We start from the raw sequence: 16,864 nt of genomic DNA, 5'->3' as shown, positions 1-16,864 counted from the left end.
GCCCACAGCTCCCCCTACAGAGCTATAGCCCCCCATCCCCCGGGCCCACCTGCACCCCCTGCACAGCCCATATGTCCTCCTGTATGGCCCCTGCAACGCAGGGCAGCATAGCTTGGCTCCAGCCACCTGGTACCTAGCACTGCCTATGCCACTGCGTGGGCATGGCCCAGCTCAGTGTGGGCCATGTGCCTTTGGGCAGCTCCACGCCACTCGAGCTACTGCCTGGGGCCCAGCACCACTCACAGAGACTACATGTCGCATTGGGCCAAGTCCTGCCTCCACGGAACTGGCCAGACCTGATCACACATGGGGCCCATGCATGCAGGACCCGGCCTGGCACGAAATGTGGTCCTTGTGAGCAACCAGATGCTGCTCCAGCTATCCCCAGAACAGCATCAGCAGCCTACCTAGACCCTGCCACTAGTTCATGGCACACCCTTGCTTCACACCTGCCTGTCTCACACCATGTCCCTGCACTGGGCCCTGCAGGCACCTACCCACACCTGCCAGCACTGGCACTGCCATGGAGAAGCCCAGCAGGCCGCCAAGGGAGCCAGGCTGGCATCCTCCCCGAGATGATACATTGTCTTCTGGGGCCACAGTTGGTCCCAAGTGGAGACCACAAACCTCATACTGTGTGGAGAGGCCAAGGTCCTCAGCCAGGTTGCATGGACCAGGTGTTTCAACATGCGTATGTATAAGGGCGTGTCATGCCACATGTGGGAGTGTTGGCAAGACTGGATGGCGCTCCAGTGCCATATAAAGGTCAAGGTCTTGTGGGCACAGTGAGTCACCATCACTGACCACAACTGCCAGTCAGGGACTGCCCGGAAGTCCATGCCCTTTATGTGGCAGCTGGATGATATCTTTGCACTCCGAGACACTGGCCTGAGCTGTGCTATCTATTCAAGCATGGGTGGCCTGCCTGAGCCTCTGCCCTGGCCTGGCATCCACGGTGATGTGTCACTAGGGGAGGGCCCCTTGGGACAGCAAGAGCCTATCCTGCCATCCTACCCAACCCTGGCCTCCCCCAGCAGCTCTGGGAGCCCAGGCCAGCACCTGTCCCACCAGGTCCACATGCTCAGCCCCACCCATGAGGCCAGGCTGCCCATAGCACCACCAACTGCCAGCAGCTCATTCCTCCCCAGAGGGGGGCCCTGCCTGGGCACCTGAACACTGCATCCCTGCACCCTAGGACACTGCCAGAAGCTGCACATCCTCGCTGCCAGCAGGAACAAACTCAGGCCACCAGGCAGGCCTGCCAAGCCCACCTGGTAAGCCCTGCACTGGGGGAGGGCCCTCCCTGCCCTTGCCCCTGGCCTTGCCCCTCCCCCCCCCTCCCTGCCTGGCTTGTGCATACTCCTCCTGGTGGCTGGACACCCCCCCGCCCCAACAGCATGCAGGGAGGTAGGAGATAGTGTAAAACTTTATTGAGCAGCTTGTGCCCCTGCAGCTAGGTGGGGAAAGACCTCTCACATGCCAAGGAATACAGTGATGGTGGTGGTGATGTCCTCCTCAGCTGGGCAGGGCAGGGATGTATTACGCAGCTACTAGTAGCCCTTCAGGCAGCAGCAGAGTTTGCTGGGTGGGGCAGGATTGACCTCTGCACCATCAAAACTTAGGGTCCCATGTCAGGTTTGTATATGAGCCCAGGGTACCATGGCGATCAGCAGGGCATAGTGGGTTGGGCACCTCTCTTTCTATACAAACAGCTCCTTGTTGCGTGCCCAGGATACTCGCAGCAGGGGCACACTCAGAGTGCAGAGCTAGCATAGGGAGACAGGCCCTCTGGGGGAGTGCAGGGGTGTCAACAGGTCCACATCCCAGTTGCCTAGGAGCCCCTCACCCCACAAAACCCAGTGCCATGGGCTTGATGGCAATGCAAGAGACAGGCTGGCCTGCAGGAGGAGAAGTGGGGGACAGGCTCTGGAGGTGTGGCCGCAGGTGCTTCCAGGAGCCAGGCCTGTCCCAGGCTGGGAACGGGGCAGGGGAGGCAGGCTGCCTGCAGCCAGCACCCAGCAGCCCACGATCCCCTGTGGAGCAAGCAGGGATGGGAGTCTTGGCCTGCAGCTGCCTAGACCAAGGCCTACTTGACTGACTTACCAGGCTATGGGCACCCGTGCATGCCTGAGGCACAGTGCACAGCCCCCTTGCACAGAGCATCTAATCTCAGAAATGTTGCAAACTCACAATTAGATCTTTCTCCTACTCTAGGTTCTGCAGCTGCAGCCAGGATGCACCATCAGGGTATCTGCCAGCCTTGGCTGGGGCCCTGCAGATGTGCTGACTGGCAGTGCAGGACCCAGGACTGGACCCAGCTGCTGGACCAGCTGGGTACATTGGCTGAGGAGCACCTGCTGGACTCATGGGCCTGATGCTCAGTGAACGTTGCCCATGAGGAAGCAAGGAGCCGGAAGAAGGCCAGGAACCAACACGAGGAGGCCAGGGACTGGTGCGAGGAAGAAAGGGCCGGAAGGATTGGGCAGACCAGAAGTTCAGGGAAAGGCTCCTGGTCCTGGACCAGCAGGCTATCCTAGTGACTAGGGCAGTGGAAGCAATGGAGGAGGACCAGGGGGTGCTGGACACCATCGTGGCCCTGGCAGTCGCCTTTGTGCTGTCCACTGCCCTGCCCCCAGCCACAGCCCCACCTGACCCCTGGCAGCTGCCCACCACCCAGCAACAGGACCCTCTGTGGGCCTGGGCTGGGGTGTATTGGCACCTCCACAGGTCAGGAGCCCCTGCCCTGGCCCCTGGCTTATGTCCCCTGCCACCCAGCCCCCTTACCTGGGCCCAGCCCTGCCATTCACCCCAGCTCCATGAAGCCCCAGAGCAGGAGCTGCCTGCAGAGTGGCCAGGACTGTGCACAGGCCCTACTGGCCTGACCCACTGGCTGCAGGAGGGGTAGATGGGCATGTCAGCAGAGCAGCACCTGCTGTCACCCCCAGGTGAGCCCCTGTTCCACCAGCCTCACTATGGTGTGCGCACTCGTAGGGGTGGAGCCAGAGGCCAAGATGCTGGACACCTGTCCCCAGGCTCTGCCCCTAGGCACTCCCACCCCACTGCTCCCCACCCTAAGAGAGCACACGTACCACTGCACATAGTCTGCATGGAGAAGAGGGTGCTTTATTGGTGGTGAGTGGGTTGGGTGGTGGAGGGGCTCTGTGGGGAGGAGAGATGGGGGGAAGGGCTCTGTTTTTGGAGAGGGAGGGAAGTGGAATCTAGGTGTGTGGAGAGGAATAACTGCTTTTCAGAGAACTGTCCACAGTGAGCATGGTGCTGGGATGCGCAGTGGAGCGGGGATCTACGGGTGGCTATGCAAACTGGCTACAGCCACCTCTCTCACCCAGTACCTTAGCACCCAATGCCAGGTGAGCAGCTCACCTGGGGCCTTGGCCAGGAGGGTGTCCTACCACTGTCACTACCACTGCAGCTGGTGCTCCTGGTGCCAGGCATCATCCGCCCAACTGCACCTCCTCCACCCCAGGCCTTGCAAAACAGCTCCCCTCAGGCCTCACAGATGTTATGCAGCAAGCAGGTTGTGACAATGGCTCGGGATGTTGGCCTCAGTGACCTCAAGGCAGACAGTGAGGGTGTGCCAGCATCTCTTCAGCCAGCCTAAGATGCAGTCCTCCAGCTTGTGAGTCCATCTCAGGCAGCAGTTGATATGTGCCCAGTGGGGTTCCAGCTGGTTGGTGTAGGGCTGCATGAGGATTGGGTAGGTGGGGTCCTTGATGAGAAGGGGTGGGACCACCACTGTGCCTAGCTGGAGGTCTGACAGCCCTGGCATAAAGTGCTTGCTCTCTGCCAGGGCTGGCAGGGCACAGTTGCAGAAGATGCAGGCATCATGGGCAGTGCCTGCCCAGTTAGCATTCACGTTTGTGAAGGCACCATAGTGGTCTACAACAACCTGGAACATGACAGAGATGGGGCAGTCACTGTGGGGCAGGCAGGTGACAGGGTTGTGAGTCTCGTCTAGGGCCTAGATGCCCTGGGGGAAGCACAGAAACTTGCCACCACGTCCGGGGTGCCATGCACCTGAAGCACAGTGTGCCCCAATACGTTCTGGAGCATGCTGCACACCTCCAAGGTGCCCTGCCCCGCCCCTCCCCTCCCCCCTGCAGTAGCCTTGCCCACACTGAAGAGTTGGCTGATGTACCAGAGGCTGGTCAGCATAGCTAGCTTGAGTAGGGCAATGGCCAACCAGGTCTCTGCAAGGAGCAGCCACTGCATGTTGGTATCCTGCCACTCCAGGTAATGGAAGAGCTGCATGAAGAGTTCCTGTAAAGTGGCCCACATCATCTGAAATGACAAGCCATTGCTCATCATCCCAGGTGGCCTGGACAACATGCAACCACCAGTTCTAGCTGGCTGAGTGGGCCCTCAGGCGTTGAGGCTGGAGGTTCAGGACTGCAAGTATGGCCCTGGCAGTGGTGTCCAGGAGTGCATCACCGGTGTCCCTGCTGGGGTCTGGGTGGCAGTATGGGGTCTGGGCAGCAACAGCACAGTGGCAGGGGGCCTGGGACAGTGTTGCAAGCCAGGCCAGGTGACTGCACTGCGTGGGGGAGCTGCCAGGGCTGATGCTGACTTGGGCCAGGTGGCGGTCCTTGCAGCGGACCAGCAGGGCAAGCATGGTGGTGAGCAAGAGCCTGGGGTGGTGGATGTCATTCCTGGGGCTATGGGCTGGAGCAGCGATGATGTGGCAAGCAGAGGCTGTAGTGACAGAGCTGCTGCATGCTGCCACTGTACTCTGCATGCTGGTCCAGGCCAGGAAAACAGGTGGCCCAGGAGCAGCGCATGAGGCTGCCTTTTAAACATGGCTGCTGGCCACAGGCAGCTGTGGCAGCAGCCTCCAGCTCCCTCTGGCAGTGACTAGGGGTGGGTGCAAGGCCAGCCAGGGTGGGAGCAGACTGCTGTCCTGAGCAGCAAATCTGCTCCTACATCTCTGCATGTGTAGATGCCTGCCCAGGGTGAGTTTATAGTAATTTTCTCTAGAGTAAACTCACCCCACAGCATTTGCACTGTAGACACGCCCAGTGACAACCAAAAAGGAGGGCATGGTATTAATACAAAAGTAGCTCCCCTTTTGGAATGACTTGGTACTTCTGGTTTGCTCATCAGGCAGCTGAAATGCAAGTAGCTGGTGTTTCTCAAATTGCCTTGGCAGGATCCATTATGGCCTCTGCTCCACAATAAAAGGAGAACCTTTTTTGGGCTAAAATGTGGTAGGATGCTAACTGGTTTGTGTGAAGATTCACTAAGTTCTAAGGAAACATAAATGGCTGAGGCAATATGGTACATCAGATCCTGAAAGATGCTGGACCACTCATCTGCTGGAGATGACCACTTTCTGGTGGAGACGGAAAAATGGCTTTATTTGGGAAGAAGGATGAAAAAGGGTGGGACCCCTATGGGTCACCGTGTCTTGAACCAGAATCTGAAGAACAGCCACGTAGTTGTTTCAGAGGGATCTGGCATGTCAAAGCCTATGAATAAGACACTGAATAGCTCATCCTATCCCCAAACTCGGGAGTAGGCTGAAAACTCAAAGACCAGGAAGGACATATTGGAACATGAAGCTTCAGCGTCAAAGATATTTCTGGAGATAGAGCTGGACATAATGGTGGACCTATGAAAAAGAAACTTTATTAGGGTCATCCCAAGCCAATAGTTTAAAAGGCAATATAAAAATATTTGGTGCTACACTGGACATAGATGCCACCCCACCAAGCCTTCTACTGTGAAGAGAGTGACACTTGGAAAGCAAGACAGTATCAATGTAGGAAGTACCTTTGCACTTTGCCCATGTGAAACTGGTATACTGAAAAAAGTCAGAATTCAGAATGCTCTCTAACATAGGACACTGAGGAAGTTAGGAAGTGGGAGACGGTCCGTAAGTACAGAGTAGTTAGACAAAGGGTCTGCAAAGCCTTGCCTGCTGCTCCACAATAAATGTGTTGTTTAGTTCTTCTCATGCCTGACTGTTTTTACTGAACCCAGAAATTACTGTATGGCATCAAAAGAAGCAAATGAGAAAAAACTTAAAGTTGAGAGCCAAAAAGAATTTGGAAACAGAGCAAATGGAGCAACACAGCTACATGGAAGCACAAAGGTCTATGGAAGTAATTTGCACTGAAAAAAAGGGCAGTTAATCATGGAGGTGTTACAACCTCTACCTACTCTTCCACCTACCAGGAATTCCAGCACTGGAGGAGAATTTGGAACTACCAGGCTACTTTGTTAACGGAATTCAGAAGCTTGTCTAGGCCATTTTTAACAATGAACTGAGTGCCACTGATAGAACTAGAAGACTGTCAAAACCTCTGCAAGTTCAAACAGTTTAGATATGTACAGAAATGTTAAGGAAGTTTTCCTCAAGGGGCCTGGGAAGGTTTAAGCCCTTAGCTCTACTCCCCCTGCAAAAACGTTTGAACTTGGTTCTGTTTTGACTTCTCAGCACACTACTGTGACCACAACATCACAGGTCTGCCATTTTCTCGTGTTCTTTAGCATTTTTTTAAGCTGATATGTAGGAGTCATTTGGGGACAGAAGAAGGGTAAGGCTGGAGTATATGGCTCAATAAGATGGCTACTGGCCTAGCAAAAAGATTGGGGGGGGTCTGAGTTCTGGCCTGTGCTGTTGTCCCCAATGGGGCAGAAGCTTCTTACTGCATTGCCCTTCCTCCAGTTTTTCCAATGACTGTTTTAGTGGCTGTGCTTCAAAAGGAGCACTGGCAAAAGTAGGGACTGATGGCTGACTCATGGTGTGGTAATTAGAGTGCTCAGAACCCTTAGCTTCCCAGGTGAGTGCCCCAGTGGTTCAGTTATGAGGGCAAAAAAGGAGGAATATATCCTGTTTCTGAGGCCAAGATCAGTAGCTATGAGTTCTCAGGGTACCTATACACATGCGGAAAGGCTGCTCTGACATGTAATTACAGTGCGTCGGAGCAGACTCAATTAATTGAGTCTGCTGGAGTGTGGTAATTCCGTGTTCCAACAGACTCCAGCATCACATGTATCAGTGTCCCCATGCTAAAAAATGGTGGCAGAGGTGCTTTAACTAAAGCTGGGTTGATGAGTTTTAGTTAAAGCACCCCTGCCACCATTTTTCAGCACCGGGATGCTGATACACGTGATGCTCCAAGCACTTTAATTAGAATGGCTCTCAGAGCTGTTCTAATTACAGCACTCCCCACAGCCTTCTGGCATGTTTATAAACCCTCACTGACTCCATTTTCAGGCAAATAAGTCTGCCATGAGTACACAGAGGGCTATACATCCAGGAATAGAATTCCTGTGAGTGTGTAAGTGCCAATGAATGCCATGTAAACACCAAAACTCACCACTTACTTGACCAGAAAAATAATAGAATGTCATCCAAAGTACCAAATAGCTCAGGGACGGGCAATTATTTTGGGCAGAGGGCCGCTTACTGAGTTTTGGTAAGCTGTCAAGGGCTGCATGGGCAGCCTCACCCCTTGACAGGTGCCCTGCCCCCTGGTCACCATCTTGTGACAAGAAGTCCCACCCCTTAACCCCTGACCTTTGCCACCAGAAGTCCTTCCCCTTCCCCCCTGAAGTACTCCTTTTAGCAAGGGGTTTTACCATCTTGGAATGAGAGAAATACCTAATTATATTCTAAAAAGTGAAGATCTACAGCATTCATTAATTTGATTTAAAAAAATATTTTTGTCCTGGTTTACATGTGTTTATGTATGCAGAGGTGATTGCACAATAGCATAAAATGAAGTCTTACTCTTGTATATTGTAGGGGGGGTATAGGTTTGTGGGGGGCTGTGGGGGCATGGGGTGAGGGAGCATATGGGTGTGTGTATGGATATGTGGGGTGTGAGTGGGTATGGGGCTTGTGGGGGACTGTGTGTGAGGGGAGGGTGGCTGGGATGTGTGAGGGGGTGTGGGTGTGGGGGGTCTGCATGTATGACAGTGTGAGGGGGTATGTGGATGCATGTGTATGGTGGGGTGTGTGTGTGTGGTATTCACCTTATAATCACGCACACACACACATACACAGTGTGCACTGCCCCTACCTGCACACAAATACACACACACTGCCCCTTCCTGCGCATGTGCACACACGTACCAGTGTGGCCCCATGCTCCCCTGTCTGGTGATGCAGCCAGGAGCCACATGGTAATGGAGCAGTGTGGGGGCAGGGAGGGAGTGAAATGGCTGAGAGTGGGGTGGGGCTGGGCTACTCAGTCCTGCTGAGGGCTCCCCCTTGGTCCTACTGCCCCTGGCTCCTGTCAGGTTTGACAGGCAGCCAGGAGCAAATAAATATTGATTTACTAATTTTTTAGGGGCCACATGGGCCAGATAGAATGGCATGATGGTCGAATGTGGCCTGTGAGCCGTATTTTTGCCGTCCCTGAAATAACTGATCAGTAATTATACACCATTCATCCTGTGCATTGAAATAAGCAGGAATCCTGTGGAAAGCACATTATGATTATATAATTAAAATCTTTAGCATAATGCATACTGACAAGGATCTGAAGGTTCCACAGACAAACTCAATCCTGGCATTTTTTAACTTGAGTGCTTGACTTTGCAACTTTGGTATTCTTTTAATTTGTGTTTGGGTGTATCAGTAGATAGGTGCAGGAGCTGAACTAAAGGGAAAGAAGGAGAGAACCATGTTGGAGAACAGCTGTTTTAGATATGAGAGAACTTAGGACAGGAGGTGACAAGTGATAGGGCTTAGTCACAAACTGATGGTGATGACTGGGGGGTTGAGAGAGAGATTTGGAGCCAGTAGCTGAGTCACAAACTGGAATAAATAACAAGACAGAGGCAAAGCTATTTGTGTTGCTCCTGTAACCCTGGGCGTGACACTACATACACCCTCACCTGAATGATGGGATCCTGGGGTACCCAGTAGCCAGTAGCCCTGCCCAGCCCCCCTGAGGAGCTGCTGCAGTGCCCCGAGCGGAGAGCCTCCCCATACAATCAAGCACCCTTGCAGACAGTTCTCAAACTATTTACAAGATTTAATTATTTACAGCATAATAAATAATCATGAAATAAACACACGGGTATCTGTATAATAAACCCTCCCTGGACTTATTTACAGCCTCTCACTTGCACACGGTGTACTGCGGATCCCGTGTGCATGACCCCTGGCGGGGTATCCCAGGGAGCGGGACTGTCTGTGTCCCTCCACGTGGTCTTCGGGAGCTCTCAGGCACTGGTGTCTGTCTCCGTGCTCCTGGGGTCTCTGGGCAGCAAGCGGCGGCTCCCCTGCAGTATAGCAACCCTCCTACTACCTCACACAGCCTCACAGCCCAGCAACTGCAGCCCCTCCCTGGGCTTGGCCTGCCCCTGGGGCCCCTCACCCCTCAGGGAAACTAGGGCAGACTCCGGCAATCCCCACCCCGGCTCTGCTGTGTTCACCCAGCCTCACTGGCTGCAGTCAGGTCTCTCTCTGACTTGGGCTCTCCACACAAGCAGTCCCCGCCGGCTCCTGCCCCTGCAGCTTCTCCCTCTGCTCTGGCAGGCCTCTCTCAGGGGCTTTGCGAGGGACCACCCAGCTGAGACACTCAATCCCGTCTCCAACCTGTCCCTCAACCCCTCTCTCGTTCCCCCCCGCGGGAAAACTTGCTCCCCCTCTTATCCGAGCCTCGCAGCCAATCCCAGCTCAGGGCTCTTCCCGGGCTTTTGCTAATGGCCCTCTTTCAAAGCTGTCTGGGGTTACATCACCCCTCCCACTTCCAACAGGGCTGCTCCCAAACAGCTTCACTTGCCCTCAGAGCCTACAGTGTCCCCTCTGGGACAAACTGTCTCTGCCAGGCAGTTCTTCCCCTTCTGCTCAGGTGGGTCCATTTTTAGAGGCTGCTACACTCCTATGAGAGCCCACTGTTTTAACCCCTACATTGTGTGTTTGGTTCCCTTCCAGTAACCAGACTGCTCCCTTCCAGCAGTGCTACAAGCTCCATGGAGAAGGGGAAAGGCAGTAAGGTGGATGCCCAGCGTTACAGCCCGGTATGTGGTCATACCTCCATCTGTTTCCATCTACATCAACACCCAGATGATGCTGGTGCAGGGATCAGATGGGCTTGGGCCTGGGGGCTTTGCAGGCTCAAGATTCTAGAGGTGAAGGGAGGATGCTTGCAGGGGAAGGTTAAAGAACTGCCATTTCCTTGTTCTGCAGGCCTCCATTTTGTGCTGTGTGTGATGTCATCGCTGGAGGGGTGTCACAGTGCATGTTGGGTAATGCACAGGTAACTGACACATTAGGAGCCTTGGTTCTTTAGGATGGAGGACTTAGAATCTCAGAGAAAAGTAGGGCTGAAAAGAGCCTCAGGAGTCACCTAGTCCAAACCCCTGCTTGACCCCATAGGTAGGAACATCCCTATTCAAACCATCCCATACAATTTCTTGTCTGATCCAGGACTGTCCAACTTATGAGTGGCAGGGGGCTGCAATCCATGCAGGCAGCACCTGCTTGGGCCAAGGTCTCCCTGGGCTGCATGCTGCATGACTTCCCTGATTCATGGCCTCCCCTGCGCCATAAGCTCCCCCCACTGCATGGGGCCTGCTGACCTCCAGTCTGAGCTACCCTGCCCCCAGAGGCAAGGGCAGAAAGCAGAAGTTGGAGGAGGGAGGGGGATCCTGGAAACTCCAGTAGCAAGCAGCAGCTGGAGCAGTGTGTGGAGTGGAAGCCAGGTGGGGGCCTGTGGGCTGGGTGTTAACCCCTTGTGGGCTAGATGTAGCCCATGGGCCACCAGTTGGACAGCCCTGATCTAACCTATTCTTAAAAATGCATGAACAATGATAAAGCACAATGCTCAAAAAACAAAAAATCACCGTAATTTGCCACAGGTAAAGCAGGGGAATGAGGACAGGTAGCAGTTTGTTGAAATATTCTGGTAAGATCCAAGGAGGAGGACTATGCTCCCCATTCTGAGGGAGGCAAACGTCCCTACAGTGTACACTAATCAGACCATAGGCTAAAATCCCTTCCTGGTCCTAAATGTGGTGATCAGTCTGACCCTGAGCACAGAAGCAACGCTTACAGCAATGTGGATCAGTCACAAAGAACAGAAATAGATCTCTGCCCCACTCCATCAAGAGATCACCTACAACAGTAGGCAGATTCACAGTAAAGAATTAATAATTCCCCTGTTCTCAAACCACTGGCACTTCTACTTAGCCTGTCCTAGACATGTAATTGAGCCCTTACATTCCTGGACAATTTTGCTGCTTCCTACTCAGCAATATCCCTTCTGAGACTCCCTAGTCCATCCTATATACTCAGCATTGCCCACCTTCCTATATATCTTCTCTCTACCCTGTTCAACCAAATGACTCTTAAGCCTGTCAGTTTCCCCAGACATCTCCCTTGGATCCTGGGGTTTCATTTATTTTGCTGAACCATCTCTTCTTTTGCTCACCAGCTGGTTATGTGCCTGTCTGTGTCTGCCTGCTGCAGCTGCCACTATTGTCTGTCTGTGTCTGTCATTGGTGAGACTTACTCCTCTATGGGAATTTCACAGCTTTTCAGGAAGGGTGTAATGGGACTACTAGTTGCTGGAGAAGGTCATAATAGGGTAGCAAGTGACATAATTCATGGAGGCTTCTTTGAGCAGTGGAGTCTGTAAGGATTCTGTAGTTTTGCTGATAACTTGGTGATCCATTTACCAAGATGACAAAATTCCTCTCTCCTTCCTTCATCAAATTCTTCTCGCCTGGCAGTGAAACGGCATAGGTGAGATAAGTGTCCAGCTGTAGTACATTGTAGACTTATTGATGCAACCATGAAGAGGTGGTAACATCTGTAGGGAAAGAAGTACATTGTGCATTGTCTTAAAGAGCCAGTAGGTTGTTTTGTTAGGAACCAATGGGTCTGATAACATGAAGTGTTGAAGGCTAGATTGACTAGGGACTAAATCCTATTTTGCCCAGTATGCCTAACTGACGCGTACACAGCTGCATAACTGCATTTTTGGCACTGCCATGCATGCTTATTAGGGATGCTCTCTGGCCAAGCAGATGTCCACAGAAATAGGCTTGTCCAACTACATGCATAAATAAGGCTGGGTAAGTCCCAAAGCTTAATAATCATAGTCCCACCAGTCCTGTTTTTTCTATCTCACCTTTTAGCTCAAGGGCTATGGCAAATGCCCTTGAGAGACCAGGGTTCTGGGCCTCCCTCAGCCAAGGCAGGTTTGAAGCTGCATCTTCTATTTGCCAGCAAAATGCTCTAACCACGAGGCTACAAACTGAACAGTACCCACTCTCCTTTCCAGCCCTCTTCTTGAAACTGGGCCACCAGGAGTGAGGTTTCTGAAGCCTAGATGAAGAGAGCAAGCTAGAAGGTGTGTGTGGCTCAGTGAGCCTTGGGAAAAAAGGGCCTCTTGGCCCATTGGGGTAAAAAATTTTCCAGGGCTATTTATCCATTTTAGCCAATGAATACAAGGTGCAGTGGGTCAGGAGGAAAGGAGAAACAGAAAGGCTTCTAGATAATACCTACTATACGACCTCATTGTTTATACTCTTTCCTGAGATGCAAAGATGCAGGTTCAAACCTTTTCGTGAGAAGGGGGGCTACTAAGACATGGGTTTGCTGTTCCCTGAGTGATCAGACCTTTTCAGCTAAAAGGTGAGATGTTATTCCCATCCTGCCATGCAAGGTGATTAGTTCTATTTCCCTGCAGTTTGAAATAGGCCACATCTACATGAGACGCTTACTGTGCAGTAGCTCATTACTACCACGCAGTAGTGTTGCTAGGTATGAACTGTGATGCAGTGCTACTGTGCAGTAGTATTGCTCTATTGCACAGTAATAATGAGCTACTGCGCAGGAAGCATCGCCAGGCAACTGTGTTGCGACACAACTGCACAGTAACGCCAGTTACTGCGCAGTCATTTAGTACTTGGTTATGCAAGTAGGGTTATGAAAGGAAATAGGATTTAGGCCTCAGGATGATGTTCTATTGCTATTTGGTGGCCTAGATTCTATTTCCTTTTGGCCATCCAGACCATTATACCCAATGGTCACTTAGACCAGCAGCAAGCTTTTCAAGGCATGGGAGCTGGAACAAAGTAGCTCCAGTCTGATACAGGTTGGGTGACTTCTGCAGTGCATAAGCAGCAAGGGCTTTTCCTGCACCCGTGCTAGGGCCAGGCAGCTGGGAGCTGCATCTGTGCTATTACTTCTTCCCACTTCTCTCTGCTTCTTGGATAGAGTGTAAGGACAACTTCCAGCTGGTGGGGAGCTTTACTGGGGTGCAGCCCAGCTGGAAGATGCGTCCTCACTGCTGCTACTTCTGTGCTGTAGCTGGAAGATGGGGAGGCAGAAGAAGTGAGGGGGCACAGACACAGGCAAAGCCTGTGGGCACTGCATGCCAGATCCAGTGGCTTCATGGACTATATGTTGCTAACCCCTGACTTTGACAACTAAATAGAAATAGAATTCCATTCTTTAAGTGTCATAATGCTCAACATTTCAGTAAATAGCTTTCAGGTGCTCAGTCATGGAATTAAATGTCACCCAATGTCACCCAATGGAATTAAAAGCCAGGCACCCATGCACACAAGCACCAGTGCATTAAACGAGCTAGCTATCAAAGAATGGGATTCACAGTAGACAGTGAGATGAATGGAGAGTCACCTAAAATAGCCAGTAGGAGATGCTGAGCAGAAGAGCAGGAAATAAGCCTCATCCTCTCAGTGAGAGTTCTCCCTTGAGATCCAGGCCAGGAAGAAATCCAAGCAAGAAAACAAGCAAATAGGAATTTGATTCTGGGTCTTCTGCACTCTGTGGACTATGGGATAAAAGAGGGTTGTGGCCTCCTTGTAGAGGTTTAGGCATTCTCTGAGCATACCTATTGGATCAGGCATTACAGGGGAGATAAGCAGGGAAATGCTATACATGTGAATGGTGCAAAATATTGGTACTGAGCAGCTCATCAGTATTAGGACTTAGGTTGCTGTGTTTGTGGTCATTGAAAGAAACGTAGGAGCTGTGGGTACATTACCAGTGGCACCAAGGAACATTAGGCAACAGCATGGAGGTTTTGTGAATGTCAATGGCACTTGGGATGGACTCAGATGCCTAAGATCTCTCTCTGAACCTAGCTCTGAGAATCATCCACTCCCATGGACATCGGTTGGAATCAAAGTCATTGTGCATCTCTCAGGAGGTGTTTCTGTCAAGGCAGAAAGGTCACTCCAGAGCTGTTTTAGAATCAAGCCTGCACTAAAACATCCAGCCCATGGGCAACTGGTGCCTCCTGAATCTGGGGGGGCACCTGCAGAAGCCACAAGGGACGGGGCTGGTGAGTACCCACAGAAGCCGCTAGCGGCAGTGGCCCTGTCAGGGGGGCACCGCCCCTGCCGACAGCGTCAGGGTCAGTCATCGGGGGGACACTGATCCCATTGTGGGGGACACATGCACCCCCATGCATCCCCTACCAGTCACCTATGATCCAGCCATTAGGGGTGTGCAAAGCTTCAGTTGCCAATTCAATTCGGAGACAATTCGGTCCGATAGAGGCTGAATCACTGAATCTGAATTGAATTGGGAGACTAAAAAAACCCTCTGAATTGATTTGGAAAAAAATTCAGAGATTCGGAGATTCAGAAGGCAGTCTTTCAGGGGAACAGAAACTGAGAAGAGGGAGGGGGAGCAGGGGGGGCAAGACTGACATCTGTATCTGGCCAGTGACTGTGATCTTTCCCTGAGTCCCCTTCCACTCAAAGTGCTCTGGGGGAGGGACACAGAAACAGCACTTAAGCCTCTGTCTGCAGCCTTTCTGTCCCTTCTGTGAGCTGTTTCTGCTTGAGCACTGGGAAGGCCCCCTGTTACAGGCTACCGTTCCTGCTGGTTTCATCCTGCTGTGCCTTAACAGACACACAAAGTCACAAGTCACGAGTTTTGCTTTCAGAAGCTTGAGGTGTGGTTTCCCAGAAGCCCCTGCACCTATCTCCTTGAAGCCTGGCAGGCTTCATGGCCTCAGCAAGGGCTACCATGCCTGCTGTTTTCACCCCATTCTGCCATAACATATGCACATAACACGAATTTTGCTTGTCAGCACCTTGAGGTGCAGTTTCCCAAAAACCCTTGCACCTATCACCTTGAAACTTGGCAAGCTTCATGCCCTCAGAAGAGGCTACCATCCCAGCTGTTTTAATCCAAATCTGCCTTAACACACATACAACACAAGTTTTGCTTTCAGCAGTTTGAGGTGCAGTTTCCCAGAAACCCCTGCACCTATTGCCTTGAAACTTGGCAGGCTTAATGGCCTCAGAAGTGGCTACCATCCCTACTGTTTTCATCCAAAGCTGCCAAAAAATGGCAAAGTGATAGCTATTTCAGTGATTCCCCATTGTAGTCTAGAATCTCCGAATCTCTCCAAATCCGCACTGAATCTTCCGAAGCCGATTTGACCTAATTGATTTGGGACAGTGATCCAAATCTCCAAATTGAATCACTATCCTCCGAATTGGTCAAATCCAAATCCGAATCGAATACTTCCCTATTCACACAGGCCTACCAGCCATGCACTTTAAATTGTCTGATTATTGCTTGCTCACAAAATTGCCTAAGATAGTCTATGCTGTCCCTACAAAGGGTGTTTTGAAGTCCAGGCCTGGATCAACCATTATGGCAAGGATGTTGGAGGTTTCTCATGAATTATGGGAGCTAGTCTAGAGAGTTCAACTAAGAGCAAGTGAGGAGAAATGGTCACTAGAGGCACTGGCAACTGGAAATGGAATAATATTTTCTGTCCATCCATCTCTCTCAGGATTTGCTGCTGAAGTGAAATGGCCTGGATACTCCTCACCTTAGAGGTTGAGAGGAGACAAAACCAGATTCCCAGAGCCTTCCAGCCCTTCTGCTTCCTCCAGAGGTGACTGTAGCAAAGGCAGCAAGAAAACTATCCATCAAACCAAATGTGGTATAAATTCATTCAAATATCTCATTCTACTTCAGCCACCTATGGTGTCAGGTATGAGCTATTTCTGAAGGAAATTTCCATCTGCCATTACCTGCAGAGAGGGGAGAGTGGGAAACAGACTGCTTTGATTACGATATTACTACTAGCATCACTTCCTACATTCAGTTAATCTCAGTGGGCATCAGATATTCTTTTCAGGATATCTTCTTCCCAGAAATGTGGCCCTAGAGGAGACAGAAAAATTCAATTTAGGTTTCCCACCATGCATTCAGGTTTCCCACTATAGTTTTCACTGCAACTCACCAAGCTCTTTACTGTAAACCTGCCAGTAAAAAGGAGCCTAGGTTTTGTAATCCCTAAGGGTTGTGCTTATCCCCAGACAATGCTTTAACATGGAAGTTTCCTCAAACATTGCTGACATTGCACTGCAATGTTAGTGTATGGAATGTTGCCCAGGGGTTCCCCAGCCAAAATCCTTTGGGATTTCATTATCCTTTTGTCTGTCTTTTACCCCCTTTTTTCCCCCTTGCCTTCTCTAATCTGTACTATGGAGTAAAAGGATGTGTAAATGTTAATCTCTGACCTCACTCCATGCTTGTAGTGTCTGTATGACATCCTGGGCTTGCAATAAAAGGAAATTGTGAACAAACCACCCTGTACTTTTTGTGTATCTGTTACTGGAGTATCTCATATCCTCATGCTGGGAGATCTGGTTGTACCCATGGAGAATCAACAGCCACAAGTCTCTGTAACAGGTAAATTCTGTCCCTTCTTTGCGTCAGTTCTTTCTCAGATTCCTCATCAGAGTAACTCTAAGGTCCCCACACTCCTGTCACTCTACTGTCCCCCTCTGTGTCCTTAGCACTCTGGTGGAGAGGGGAAAAGGGGGTGAAAGAGACCTGCCTGCTCCTGTTGACTCCCCCTTTTTCTCACATCCTTGCTCCACT

The 16,864-nt window shown here is 51.4% G+C and overlaps 1 protein-coding gene across 3 annotated transcripts in view; it reads left to right on the top strand.

Annotated features, from left to right (window-relative positions):
- The window catches only part of LOC102560090 (rap1 GTPase-activating protein 1), a 113,711-nt gene extending 97,144 nt beyond the window's left edge, over positions 1–16,567 (top strand). The window contains exons 22-24 of one of the 3 annotated variants that reach the window (XM_019500521.2): positions 9,911–9,996; positions 10,166–10,235; positions 15,765–16,567. In XM_019500521.2, coding sequence (XP_019356066.1) covers positions 9,911–9,996; positions 10,166–10,189 — 110 coding nt within the window. In that variant the 3' untranslated portion in view covers positions 10,190–10,235; positions 15,765–16,567. Of the gene's footprint in view, positions 1–2,214; positions 5,968–9,910; positions 9,998–10,165; positions 10,236–15,764 lie in introns of those variants that run through there. The other 2 variants (XR_009461964.1, XM_019500507.2) reach the window with 2 other exon arrangements.
- The last annotated feature ends 297 nt before the right edge of the window (positions 16,568–16,864 follow it).

This window comes from Alligator mississippiensis, chromosome 4 (assembly GCF_030867095.1).
Source record: "Alligator mississippiensis isolate rAllMis1 chromosome 4, rAllMis1, whole genome shotgun sequence".
NCBI lineage: Eukaryota > Metazoa > Chordata > Crocodylia > Alligatoridae > Alligator > Alligator mississippiensis.
The sequence above is the reverse complement of the archived record's forward strand: the minus strand, read 5'-3'. Positions and strand labels throughout refer to the sequence as shown.